At 32.3% G+C, this 14,272-nt stretch overlaps 1 protein-coding gene and 1 non-coding gene across 3 annotated transcripts in view; both read left to right on the top strand.

Moving 5' to 3' along the window:
* The first annotated feature begins 1,165 nt into the window (after positions 1-1,165).
* On the top strand, positions 1,166-1,236 carry TRNAG-GCC. The gene has a single exon. It is a non-coding gene; the product is annotated as a tRNA-Gly (tRNA).
* Positions 1,237-6,759: 5,523 nt separating this feature from the next.
* Positions 6,760-14,272, top strand: part of LOC110109306 (ADP-ribosylation factor) — a 29,222-nt gene continuing 21,709 nt past the window's right edge. For both annotated transcript variants that reach the window (XM_020840315.2, XM_020840314.2), the window contains exon 1: positions 6,760-6,983. In XM_020840315.2, coding sequence (XP_020695974.1) covers positions 6,927-6,983 — 57 coding nt within the window. In that variant the 5' untranslated portion in view covers positions 6,760-6,926. The remainder of the gene's footprint in view (positions 6,984-14,272) is intronic.

Raw genomic sequence — 14,272 nt, 5'->3', positions numbered from 1 at the left:
TTTGGACTCTTTTGGGCTCGGATTGAGTCGAATTTGGTGTCGTTGGATTTGTATTTCCAAGACACTCAATTTGACTATAAGTTAGCTGAAATCGGAGTTTAGGTGATCCCATATTTAATTTTTGAAGTTTTCGGCTTGATTTTGCCTCGAGATTCATGCCCGATCAAGATAATTCTTTTGATTATGTATCAATAATCATTTAACTAAGCAATCAAATAAAATTGAATATTTTGTTAATACTAAATAATTAAATAAATAAGCTTAAACAACTATTTAGTCGACTTATTTATGAATGAAGCTCATTAAGAAGCCTGATTCATATTCGATATAGAGCTCGTTAATAAGCTCGGTAACAGTGGAGAAACTACATGTAGAGCTGTCAACATTTGACCCGACCTGAAAACCCGCCCAAAAATTTCGGGTTTTGGTTAACCCGAACCCGAATCGGGTCGGGTTCGGGTTGACCCGGCGGGTTGCCGGGTCAACCAGAAACCCGTTTATTTTCGAATTTTCCCGCTCCTGCCCGCTGCCCGCAAAGCTGCCCCGCTGCCCAGGAACTGCCTGCGAAGCTGCCCGCTCTGCCGCGCCACGCAGGCGCTCGCCCGCCTGCGCCAATAAAACTAATTTAACATTATAAGATATATTAGTTAAAGGTACTTGGTCATGTTTTTTTTTTTAAGCGTTCATAAAGAAACACATTTATTAAAAATATAATTTTCTAATCTCAACAATCAACTAGTTTCTAAGCTCAAAAATATTTGATAGATCATCTATGGGTTAGAGAAAGCTCGCTCTATATGATCATTAATGGACTCGATAAGACTCGACATAATTATTCATTAAGCTAATGAACAAATAGAAAATAAAGCTTATTAATAGCTCGATAATACTCACTTATTATTTTATATGTGTTGTTCGTCTCGATAAGTACCATATAGGTCGAATATGAATCAAACACAAACTAAATTTGAAAATATACAATTTTAAACTAAATATGAACACAAACATAAAAGCTCAAATAGAGCTCGAATTGAGCTCAAAGAAACTGATAACAAATGAGTTCAAACATGAATAAGCTAATAACGAACGAGCTCAATAAAGAATAAATACTTATAAAGAGTTAAGTTTTAATTTAAAATTTTAAAGAAAATTAGTTGTACATACAGCACCAGTGGTCTAGTGGTAGAATAGTACCCTGCCACGGTACAGACCCGGGTTCGATTCCCGGCTGGTGCACGATGTATCTTTTGGTTTTTAATTTTATTTTACTAATGATTGAATAAACTATTTTTTACTTTTGCTTACTTCCAAAACTGCATGCATAAATTAAAAAATCCATATCAAATCCACTCTATGTTATCAAAGTGCTAATATAATATTTGTATTTCTGACTAGTTTATGATTATTGTTAAAGATTCGTGATTAATGTGTATACCATAAATCCTAAACTTAGAAATGTATTGCATATGAGATTACAGATTTTTTATATTACTCAAAACTTATTCGAACTTGATTTGTATATGTTTGGCAAAAGATCAAACATGTCTCGAAGCTTATTCAAAATATGTGTTTCAAAGTCAAGAGCGAATAATAGTTGAAGATGCTTCGATCATGTTCGATTGAGGTCAAAATAAGTTTTAATTTATGTTCAAATTAAGTTTGAGTATTTGATCATTGTTCGATAAAAATTTTACGCAATATTTAAATTTATTGTGTTGCATTAATTTAAATTGGCTTGTTAAGCAAGATTCGGTTAAATAAATACAGAGATGTGAGGAATGAAACTATCACGTTATATGAGTCGTTTGAAATTGATAATATTATTGTGTTGAATATGAGGAGTGAGCACACAATATTTGAATAGTTATTTCTATGGATGTGTTGTAGAAGATCAGTACTAAACTCAGGTGGCTTGAATTCATAATCAAAATGTGAAAATAAGTGTACTATTGTTTGATAAAAATGGCTTCAATTATAATGATATTCAGGAGCACATATTATAGAGAAGTAGTCACATTTTGGCACTTTACAATGATTAAGAAGTGATCATATTCTGGCACTTTATAATGATATAGATATGGTTGGATTTGAATGCTTTATAATGATATAGTTGAACTATAATTTTTGTGATTCTGTCACACATGTTACAATAAAAATATTGTAACTATTTTAATCTAGTTTCATGGTGCCTGCTAAAGTTATATCATCTGTTGTGTTTTCCTTGTCATGTTATAGTTATTGGGATTTGAATTCTACTATATTATAATTTGTTATATCATTAAGTCGTTAAAAATTTTCACTCTATCTTTGAAATCACTCTTTAAGGGTGTCATCTTCACTTTGGCAAATTTTATAAGATGGTCTCTGATGATCTTCTAGTTACTAATACATTAATCGATGAAAAGACTAAATAGAACATAACATTGTGAATAGTAATGCAACAAGGAGAATAGAACCAACTGCTAGCTTATCCCTCAAAAGTTGCAGGAAAAACTTGGAAAATGATGACATAAAAAGCTTATTGAATGTCCATAATGGCCATATAGTGGTCAATATAGTCATAACGGTTAGAAAGTCCTATCATTTGGATAAATTGTAGGCAACTTAAGCCCCTCTGGAATATGATGTTGGATAATTACATTAATTAGAGGTGAAGATTTTTAAAAGCTTTTTGGCAAGGGATGCATTTTTTTCTTTCCCTCAAATATATAGGGGTGTTAAAAAAGTTCAACGGGTCAGGTTCGAGTCCAACCCGAATTGATTTGGGTACAAATGGGTTGACCCTAACTCGACACGATTTTGCAAACAGGTTAGGAATTCCAACCTGGACCTGACCCGCACGGGGTACCAGGTTGATCCGACACGAAGCACAAATTCGGACGCTAATGCCTGAGCTAGAACTAACTCCAACATCTATGGTGGCAAACACATGCCGTCGGCAATAACATTGTAGGCAAGGGATTCACCGTATGATTCAAATTGCTAATGGAGATGGTGCTTGACCCAGCTATTCTAATCAAAAATTTCAACAAAGAGGTTGTGGGGTCGATCGATCGAGTCACGAGTTGGACTGTTGTGGACGAGCGCAGGGAGGCAGGTTACAGGTGCAAGATGCTAGGCTAAGGCTAGACTAGACATATGGAACACAAGGCCGAGGCGGGACCGCGGGACACTTGACACAACTCGAGGCACGAGGCAGGACTCATAACTCCTGATGCGCGCGGGTTAAACAAGAGTTGATTTCGGGTTTTTGAGTTAACCCAAACCCGACCTAGTTTATAAATGGTCAGAAAATGAAACCCGAACCCGACTCGTCAGGCAAATGAGTTGACCCGACCCCTGAATTTTTTGGGACGAGTCCAAGTAGGTTCAATCTTTGACACCCCTACTTCAAACGCTCAAATTGGGTTTATTTAGACTCATATCAAATCACTTTTGGTGTCATAAATTTGTGTTTGTCAAGGTAAACAATTAACTAGAAATTTGTTGAAATTAAATTTTGTATGGTCTGAATTTAATTTTGAAAATTTTCAAAATAATGCATTAAGATTTGCTCCGATAAATTGAAGTTTTTGAAGAAGACATCAATAATTATATTTAAACTAATTTAGGAAAGAATAATTTTTAGAGTTCATGTTGCTTAGTTGTATTTACATTATATTATTTATATGATTTAAGATTTAATCATATTTAGTTAAGTTAGAGCCACAATTTTTATTAGATGAAAAGTAATTGATTGATATAATAAGAAGATTTGGGTGATAAATATGGAATGCAGTTGTTAGCATCCACATATTGTTTTCAAATTTCTTATATGAGTTCAACAACTCTCTTTTTTTAGGGGGTTTTACATACATATCATTTTATTTTATGCTATTTGCGTATCTAACACTCAAAACATTAATATTACATGATTACCATTCATAGAATAAATTTGGGTGCATGAAATGAAATATTAAAGTTTATAGGATTGTATGAATTATATAAATGAATCATAGGAGTTGTATATTTGATATTAAAGTTGTATATGGATGGTAGGCATGTAATATTAATGTTTTGAGTGCTAGATACGTAAATAACATAAAATAAAGCCATATGTATGTAAATTTCCCTTTTTTAATCTAATACCCACAAAATTCTTATTTCTCCATGTAGGAAGTTATTTCTTAAAAGCTAATAAGTTTATATTATAAGCTTTAGTAGCATGCGATTAATTTAGTATTTAGTAAGTGGCTTTTGGTTGCAAGTACTATAGAAATCATAAATAATCTAAATACAAAGGAAATTAAAGTAATATTTTTTAAATTTAGAGTATGATTTTTGTGTGTGTGTTTGCATGGAATGAAGAAAAAATGAAAATAAAAAAATTAAAAATAAACTATGTTATGAGATAATGACAAAGGTGATTTGATGATAGGCTTCACGATGATGGCACTTTCGTGTGGATGCTTAATACTCGGCAACAACTTAAGAAAAATAGACATGATGACTCATGATATCATATATAAAAAATTTATAGGTCTTATCATAGGGGTGTAAAAAATGAGTTAGTAGGTCGGGTTCAGGCCCGATCCTAAATGGACCCAACCTGAATCCGATCAACACAAGCCTTATATGTTTAATAATTGGGTAAAAAAATTGAACCTGAAATTGACGTGCTGGCAACCCAAACCCAAATTGATAACTCATTTTAATTAAAAAAAGAGTTTTAAGTAGCTTATTAATCATAAACTTTAGATTTATTTATCAAAAACAAGAAAATTATATGTGGATAAAAGAAATTAAGAAAAAAATTAAAAACAAAGTCAATTTCAGGCAAAAAATGGGTTGGTGGGTCAACCCAAATTTAATTTGTTTAATAAATGGGTCGGAATGCAAGACCAAAATCTGACCTATTTATTAAACATGTCAACTTGAACTCAAATTTTTTGGGTCGAGTAATTTATGCCACAGAATGTTGGCCATTAAAAGAGAAGCATAACATTAAGTTAAGTGTTGCATAGATGAGGATGCTTAGGTGGATGGATGGGTGGCTTTACTCTTAAAGACAATAAATGAAATCAGCATATACATGAAATGGTTGAAATAGCTCCAATGGTGGATAAGATTAGAGAGTCGCCTTAGATGGGTTAGTCGCATAAAAATACACCCTTTCGATGAATCGATTAGGAGAGTAAATGTATTAGATTTGACTTATATTTAAAAAGGTAGAGGTGGACCTAAAAAGACTTGATGGAAAATGATAGAAATGATATTTTTTTAGATTTAAATAAGAATTTGACTCTTAAGAAAATATTTATGTAGTCAATCACATATAGTGAGATAAAGATTTCATGTTGTTGTTACTATTGTTGTTGAAAGGTTGGGTTATTTACTGACAACCCCTAACTTAACATGCTCCGTATAAAGAGGTTGCGGTCGTGGATCAATAGCAGGATGTCACGCCCAAAAGCTGGAGCAAGAGGTTTGGCTAAATCCATTGGGCGTGACATGCCGAACGGAGGCCAAGTAGTCCTCCAGAATCATTCCTAAATGGAGTCACATGACATTGAAAGGTTTTAGAAGAATAAGGAAGGTTCTATATGATTCTAGAAGGATTTGGAATATCTTAGAAAGTTTTAGAAGATTATGAAAAGTTCTAGAAAGACTTAGAATTTCTTAAAATTTCTAGAGTACTCTATAATATTCTAGAATGGTGTGGACTAAGAGCATACTGTTTGATACTCTAGAACTCTCAAGCATATTGTAATATAAGTATATTATAGGGATTGATGTAGAGTGTTTTAAAGAACTCCACATTCAAGAGTTATGGAGGGAAACCTAAAATGTTCTTAAGCATGGGAGGAGGGCTATAAATAAAACCCTTCCTCTTCATTTGTAATCCAACTCCTCCAACTCCCTCCAACTCCTCTTGTAAGAATTCTCTTATAATAGTGAAGCTTATCCCATTCACCTTCTCTCTAGCATTCTTTGTTGCCTAGCCAAGCATTGTATGTGTTTTAAGCTGACTTAGTAGTAGGAAGGAGTGCTAAAGCTGCACATGAGACTTACTGAAGATCTCTCCATGGCAGGGAGCTCACTAAGACAGTAATATACTTTATCACAATGGAAGCTCGCTACAATAAGCATTTGCTCAAATCAGAAAAGGAGCTAGTTGTGGAATGCATTAATGGAGATCGTGATGAGAGCTTGGAATTGAGGGAGTTTGCAATGGGGGCATCATGAATTAATGAGGTTGCAACACATTATGTTCGAAATTAATCCAAATAATAAAAAAAACCTCAAAATAAGCACTATAAATATATTTAAAACTCTTTATAAAAACACATAAAAGTAAATAATCCCAAAGAAATAAGACACATAATGAAAACATAATAGATTCAGTACTTCAGGTGGTATTTCATTGTTTACAAGAACGAACATTTCCTTATGTTTACATACCCAAGAAACAATTAGGCTTCGTTTGAGACGGCTTTTTTATTGCTTCTGAAAACGGAATTTTAATACAAAAATTAAAAAAATTTGTACTACAATTCCGTTTTAAAAATCAATAAAAAAGCCGTCCCAAACAAAACCTTAATCAAGTATAATAAAGAATTATGTAATTCAAATCAGACTTTCATTCATGGCCGTCGATCTCATCTCCTGTTTCTTCCTGCTGAAATCGGACGGTTTCGATGCAATCAGACCGGACCAGGAAGCCCCGCTAGACCTCGTCGAAGGGACATAGTGGCCAATCAACAGTCGCTATTGTAGAAGACGGCAAGGTTTTAAATAGCTTAAATAAAAAGCGTCGAGGGCGGATCGAGATATCCGTCTTCCTCTTCTTTGATTCCTTGGTTACCTTCACAAAAACCCGCCATGATATCTCTAGCTTAAATTATAGATTGCGGAGCTAGGAAGAGCGGATAAGCGAGAGATCGGCCATGGGTCAAGCCTTCCGGAAGCTTTTTGATGCCTTCTTCGGCAACAAAGAAATGAGGGTTTGCTTTATATTGTTCCATTGTTATCATATTTCCTTCTAAAATTGTATTTTGGTGTTACATAAAGATTCAAGTGTTATGCTTTCTATTTTCCATCACGGGATTTGATTCTACTGGCTTAGTTAGTATCGTTTGGTTGATATTAGAGACTGCGTGACTGATTGACTAATAACCTTATTGGTTTCGGATTAGAATGCCCTTTTACGGCTGCTTGAGGTATTGGATTGGACTAGTTTTCAAACAAAACCTGCTAGTCTCATCCTGCTCAGTTTTTTGCGAAATTAGCTGTTTGATGATTTATCGAGGACACTATTTTTGTTTTTTTTATCCCGAATTGGCTCTCTATTGTAAGTCTGACCAAAGGAAGATCGGATTTGATCAACTTTGTAACTATTTGAGGACATCTCTTTTATTCTTGGCAAGTTTATTTATTTATGAGGACATGTGTGAAGAAATTCTTTCTGTTTTGCTACTATGATTGATCTACACGTGTTAATTTTTAATAGAAGGATAATACTTCTGCCTAAATTTTTTCCTGTAATGAATGTTTCTGACTTTTTTTTGTACTCCATTGATTGCATTGGTACTTCTGTTCTTTTAGAACGGGCAGTGCCTATAACCTTAAATAGGCAAGCTCCTGTTGTACTAGGGTGAGCTGAGACGCCTTATTGTGAATAATTCTCACAGCAGAATGAAAAGGTTTCTTTCTGAAGTGTATTATGCACTTTGTGTTTGGAAGTTGTTTGAATACCGTGAAAGCTTTTGTAAGGCAACTGTCCTGTTAGATATTTATTGATGGTAAGCTGGGGGCAGTGTGGAATTCTTCTTTGATATTTAGTTGTGGCAATAAGTGATGAAATTATGTTTTTTTGTTTCTTTGAAAAAAAAAAAAAGGATGGGCAGCTTAGCATGTTCAGAGTATTCTTCTATTATTTTATTTATAATTGTTAATATTAGAATAGTTTCTTGACAAATTACAATCCAATTAGGGATTCAGATTTGAATAAGGTTCCAATCACGCTTCTACTTGAATATCAAAAGCAAATTTTGGATGTTTGGATGAACAGAGAAAAAATACTGGCTAAAAAATAAATTTCTCTTGAAACAGTGTTTTAGATTGCCTGTTGAAAAAAAAAATTGATTTTGTCTTGTTTTTAACAAATTAATTAATTAATTGAATTTTTGAATTATACATGTTATTGTGGATCCTTAGCTCAGATGATGTTTGATTGATAACTATTCGTAAAGCTTGCACCATAGGAAATATTTTAATAGGAATTATACAAAACCAGGGACTAAAAATAAATAACTATAAAATAATTATTATATGTCATACCATAGATGTTTTCTTGTATAGTTAGTTAGTTTCCATGGATTGTTGAGGTGGCACTAAGGATCCCGTGATTTTGTGAGGTGGTAGAAAGAATCCCACAAATCCATGACGTAGCGAGGAGGAATTTTTTGTGGGAGACGCATGCAGCAGTGTGTGAGGAGTCGGAGAGGATTAGGTTTCAGGCATTGCGGGTCCTATGTGTATGTGGTAATCCAAGGATGCTTTCATAGTAGCTAAGAGTTATAACACTAAAATCAATATTCATGCTCAAGAAAATGCACTTGGGTCTAAAATTTTTGCAAAGGAATGTTTTAAGTGTCATCAAATTTATGATCATGCTAGTAAATGTCCTAGTAGGAACTTGCATTTAAATGTAGAGGATGAACATAACAAAATAAATGATTCTGATGATGCTAATGAATTTGATAAAAAAATTGTTGATTTAAGGATACTTGATTGAATAATTCTTTTAATGCCATGTGTTGTATCATAGTTACTGCTAACATTGAGTCTGATTGGAATTGAAGCTTTACAAGCTTATAGTTGATACTGAGAGTCATATTAGTGTTGTGCCTAGGAGTGCCTTATATCGCATGTATTTGAAACCTAAACCACATTTACAACCATATAAAGTAGCTTCGGTGGATAAAACTGCTATATGTGTGGAAGGTGTCTAATTTCGATTAAATTGGCTATCAATTCGAATTAAATACGATGTGATGTGTTATCCTTGAATATTGCTCATGTTATTTTGCGTACACCTGGGCTCTATGTGACTCATTTTGATTGATTTAATACCTAGTCTTTTAAGATTAATGGTAGAGTATTAATTTTAAAACTACAAAATATAAAATCTAAATCTACATAATAATTAAGTGCTCCCAAGAAAATGAAACTATGGAACATTCTCTATAAACATGCATTTAAGAAATAGTAGGCAGAGGGGTGTGATCTATGCTTTAATAGTTGTGGAATTGATATGAAACTTAAAAATTGTGATTTTGCTTGATGCTGTTAAACAAGCATTGGTGGTTTTCAAGACGTTGGTGAATTTTCTAATGAGTAGGAATATACAATCTACTATTATCTTAGTTCCTTAATTATCATTATCTAATTTTTCATATTATTGGATGAATCCATGATAACATGCTGAATTAAAAAGATGTGAATGAGTTACTTAAGAAGGGATTTATTAGGAAAAATATGAGATATTGCATTGCAGTATCACACTTGCTTTGCTTAAACTTGAGAGAGATGATAGTTGAAGGAGCCATGTTGATATTTGGCCCATTAATAAGACCATTATCAAATGTAAATTTCCTATACCTCGTTTGAATGATATGCTTGTTGTTGTGATATATTTTTTTAAAAAATTGATTTGAGTGGGTAATATTAAGTTAGATTGAGGGGAATACGAGCGAAAAATTATTTTTAAGACTCATAATCTAAATAAAGAATAGAAGAGTTAACCCCAATTTATAAAGAATAATTGTAAAAATCTGAGAAATTTAGCAAGAGTTCGTACATATAAAATCAACGAGCAAAAAAATAATTTAAAAAAAAATCATATTTCCGACAGTGTAATTTTTTTACTAAAATCAAGCTAATAAATTAGCAATAACAAATTATGCTGAGTAAATAAACAATAATAATACCAAGAAGAGAAAAATAATGCCTCACAGTAGTAGAAGTGTTGACTTCCCAGAGTCACGTAGTCATACTTGAAAGAATCACGCATCCAACTGACACTCAAAGATTGAAAATTGGAAGGGAAAATTTATACAGGCTAAAAGATGCAAACTACATACCTTGGATCACTATTTATAAACTCATCATAGTTAGGTTAATAGATAAGGATGACATAGAATCGACCTTAATCTAAGCTTAAATTAATTTGAATTTAATATTACACTCAAAACATATGATTATTTATTTTGTACCCTCCAAAATTAGATGAAATCTGAATTGTGAATAACTATCGAATTGCTACTTTTGAATGCCACACGCCCCCCAATTTCACTCTACAAGCACAAAACAAGCAAACAAAAATGTGAAGCCCAAAAAAATAAAGCTCGCAAAAACCTCACTATTGCCATACATGGATAAGGCCAAGTATGAAGAGCACAAATCCAACAACCTGCATTGCTGTGTTCTTGAAAAACCCATAAGAGTTTATATTTTATATCCCACAGATATGGGATTCATACTTATGCATAGAATTTTTTTTTTTACTTCTTTTTTCTTAAATAATACAAACTAGATAATAGCTTCTATCAATCTACCCAGCTTGAAAAATCAACTCTAATGAAATGAAATTTGGATGCCGAACCCAATAACAATCCATCAAAACCTCTTCAACCCTTTCGGAGAAGTAACCTTAATCAAATCAAGACTAAATTCATACCAAACAAATAAACTAACCTAAAGCTAGAAAGCATCTTTCTTAGTCAATACAACACTTATCCTCCATTATCAGTAATATGCTCTCAGAATGGAAATAATAGGCAAAATGGAGTAAAAAAAAAAGAAAAGAAAATATACACCATATTAGAAATTTATGCTTGATGTGATGTTTGTGATAAGAATAAATGCAACTCTTTTCAACAAATTTAGCATTTTTACTCACAAGGCAAATCTTGACCAAAATTATAAGCCTCTTATGAAAAAATCAATTAATCAATATAATAAGATTTGTTTCACCAGAGAATAAGTGGTATATTTATAAGCCGTCATGAGAAATGAACAGTGAACACAATCATCCTCAAGAAATAGCTTCAAAGACAATCTTCATATAAGTTTCTTACTAAATAATGAATGTTGCTCAAAATCAAAGAAATTGGCAGTCAACTCATAAAATAAAGTCAAATCAGATGCATTAAAAATTGATTTATAGAATAATTTTTTGGAATTTCTAAATTGTAGGCATTAGTTCCATTGTGTTGAACAATTTTAAATGATTTTTCCTTGTATTCCGCTTCTTAAAGTTTCCAAATGGAAGTATTTATGGATTTCAATTCACCATAAACTTAAATAAAATGATTTTTTCTAAGTATTTATTCTAAACCCATTATAAAGTCCATTCTAACATGTTCCCAAGGTTTATATGAAATTAATTAAGGGGTATAAAATCATATGTTTTGCTTCAACCCATAGCAAACTAGCAAGTCCTATATAATAAACCAATACATGATACCTCTCTTTTGAGACTCGACTAAAAGTATCTATCATCAATCATTGCAATAGTCTTATCTTTTCCAAAATGACGAGAACCATCCCTAGCATGTAAATCTAAATAAAAAAAATACTCAATAATAAATCGTGAAAACAAAAAGTGTAAACTTAAATATACTACCGTCTTTGATCATGTAGTCTTTATTAAGCAAAAAATAAACATCATTTAAGTTTTTGTAAATCTCACCAAAATCCTTACATGTAACATTCTCCACCATTTTCTCTTCCCCTTTCATCAGCATGCATTTTTATGTTCACATATATGTTGGCATATATGTTTGCCTTTATATTTGGCAATTGGCATTTCTGTTTTATGTGTGTATTTATTCATCCAAATATGAATATCTATGAATGTCTGTATGCATGCATTTGTGCAAAGTTTGATTTAAATTCTGAAAATTTGATCAATTTACTGGCTTGGATTGTCACACTCTAGGATCTATATTAAAATAATTATATATGTCTTTCATTTTATCCATTTAACTAGAGCCTACCAATGGACAACAAAAAAAAATATATATGATTACATTTTGTCTGAAACTGCAAGTAGAAAAATTATGCATCAGGAGCCTCATATCATAGGATCCTTATTCTTTTCTGAAAACATGGAAAACCATTTAATGAGCTCATAGCCCATAAAGTAACTAAAATCTTACAACTGAAATCAATGTAAGATAAAAAAGAATAATATGCTATAAATCATATAAAGAAATGTATGCAACAATATTTATATTGATTATCTGTATCAATTTATCATTCTCTACTTCATCACATCTCAATCCATTACATCATCAGTCACAGTATCAGTAGCAATCAATAGTACTAATGACAATAATAACATTAATATCATGATCAATAACGTTAAATATTGTTAATGACTGTAAATAGTATTAGTGCCAGTCATAAATCAGTACAATGTTCGTAGCAATATTTTTATCAGTATTCATATATTCTATGAGTGTATCTTAAGGGTATCTTGCTCCAACACTTATGACTCCCAATTAATGTACTCCTTATAACTCCCATTGAATCACGTGAATCAGTCACCAGCTTCTTATGAATCCCAATCAGTGAATCACGTGGATCAGTAGGGTATCACGTGGAGTTATCATATCATGTATGTGACATCATTCAACTCTTCATTAAAAATACAATAAAATTATATCAAATCTATAACATATCCAAACTTGCACTGTGAAAGCTTATGAAATCAGGAGATAATACTTTTTTTGCATATTTAAGAGAGGAAATTCGTAGAAATCATAATCATTGAAAACAAAAGTAAGAGAATAGTCACTTATAAATAATAGAACAAAATCTGTAATATGAATGACTGATAAATATAATCCAAAGACATTTCTCTCTCCTCTTTCTTCTTCTCCTCTTTCAATTTCTTTGTGGACAAGCAACGAAGTGAGGGAGTCGGTGGGGGGAGGCATGAATATATATATATATATATACTGTGTATCGCTCAACGCCCCTAGTGCTCTCCAAATCAGTGTCAAAGCTCTCTACTTCAGAATTTTCATGTTTTTCAAATAAATTTATTTTACATATTTGAGTTATTACATGGATCATAATAAGTTTGCTTGAATCGAGATTAGTTCAAGCTTGTTATTGCCATGTTGGGCTAATAGGAGATCACTTGGCGCATCTTTGGAATGTGCTCAGATTTGCTTGAAAATGGATCTTTCAGAATTCTAGTTCCAATATGCAATAGCTACTTAGTAACATAAAATGTTGGTATCCTTGCCTTTTTTATCAGCCATTTTTTGGGAAGTGGAATCGAGTTAGAAGACAAACATTTTCTCTTTTCCAGCAGTTGCTTTCTTTTTCCCTTCTCACGTACTTTCAGATACACGTTCCATTGGTAAATATTGGCCATATTCTTCTGACAACTCAACTATAATTTGATTCCAACATTACATGTTTATGTAGTTGTTCTCGTTTAAACATTTCAGTAAATGCATCCCTTTGAGATATCAATCGTTTGTGAAATTAAATAATTTTTTTATTATGATATGCAATTTGTTAAAAGAATAAAATAGTTTTTTTTTTTACCGAATGAAAATATCTATTTGTATTGTTTACATTGCTATTTTTTTGTTCACATTTCTTACGAAATATGTGGAGTAAATGCATAAGCAAATGGTTTTAAACGGTCCAAAACTTCTTAGAAGTACTTAATCATGCTGTTGGTATTAAGTGTTTTGCAATACTGTGTAAATTGTTGTTTTGGAATTTGTGCCAGATTATTGATGTTTTTTACATTGTACAATCTTGTATTCAAACACAAGGTGGTTTGACCATGTATTTTCTTATTTCGGTTGGATTACATCAAGGATCAGCCTTAAGCCTATATCTTTTTGTTTTGGTCATGGATGTTCTCACTAGACATTTGCAAGAGGATTTACCTTGGTGTATGCTTTTTGCTGATGATATTCTTCTTGTTGATAAGACTAGAGGGAGTTAAAGGTAAACTTGAATTATGAGGTCAACCTTAGAGTCTAAAGGTTTTCGCTTGAGTAGATCTAAAACTGAATATATGAAGTGTAATTTTAGCAGCAATAGACATAGTGAGGGGATTGTGACTTTGGGCGATCAAGTCATTAATAAGAGTACACGTTTTAGATATCTTGGATCTATGGTTCAGAGTAATGGTGAAATAGATGGGGATATTATCGGCATAATTCAAGTTGGATGGTTGAAGTGGAGGAATGCATCG

This window comes from Dendrobium catenatum, unplaced genomic scaffold, assembly GCF_001605985.2.
Source record: "Dendrobium catenatum unplaced genomic scaffold, ASM160598v2 fragScaff_scaffold_703, whole genome shotgun sequence".
Taxonomy (NCBI): domain Eukaryota; kingdom Viridiplantae; phylum Streptophyta; class Magnoliopsida; order Asparagales; family Orchidaceae; genus Dendrobium; species Dendrobium catenatum.
The sequence above is the reverse complement of the archived record's forward strand: the minus strand, read 5'-3'. Positions and strand labels throughout refer to the sequence as shown.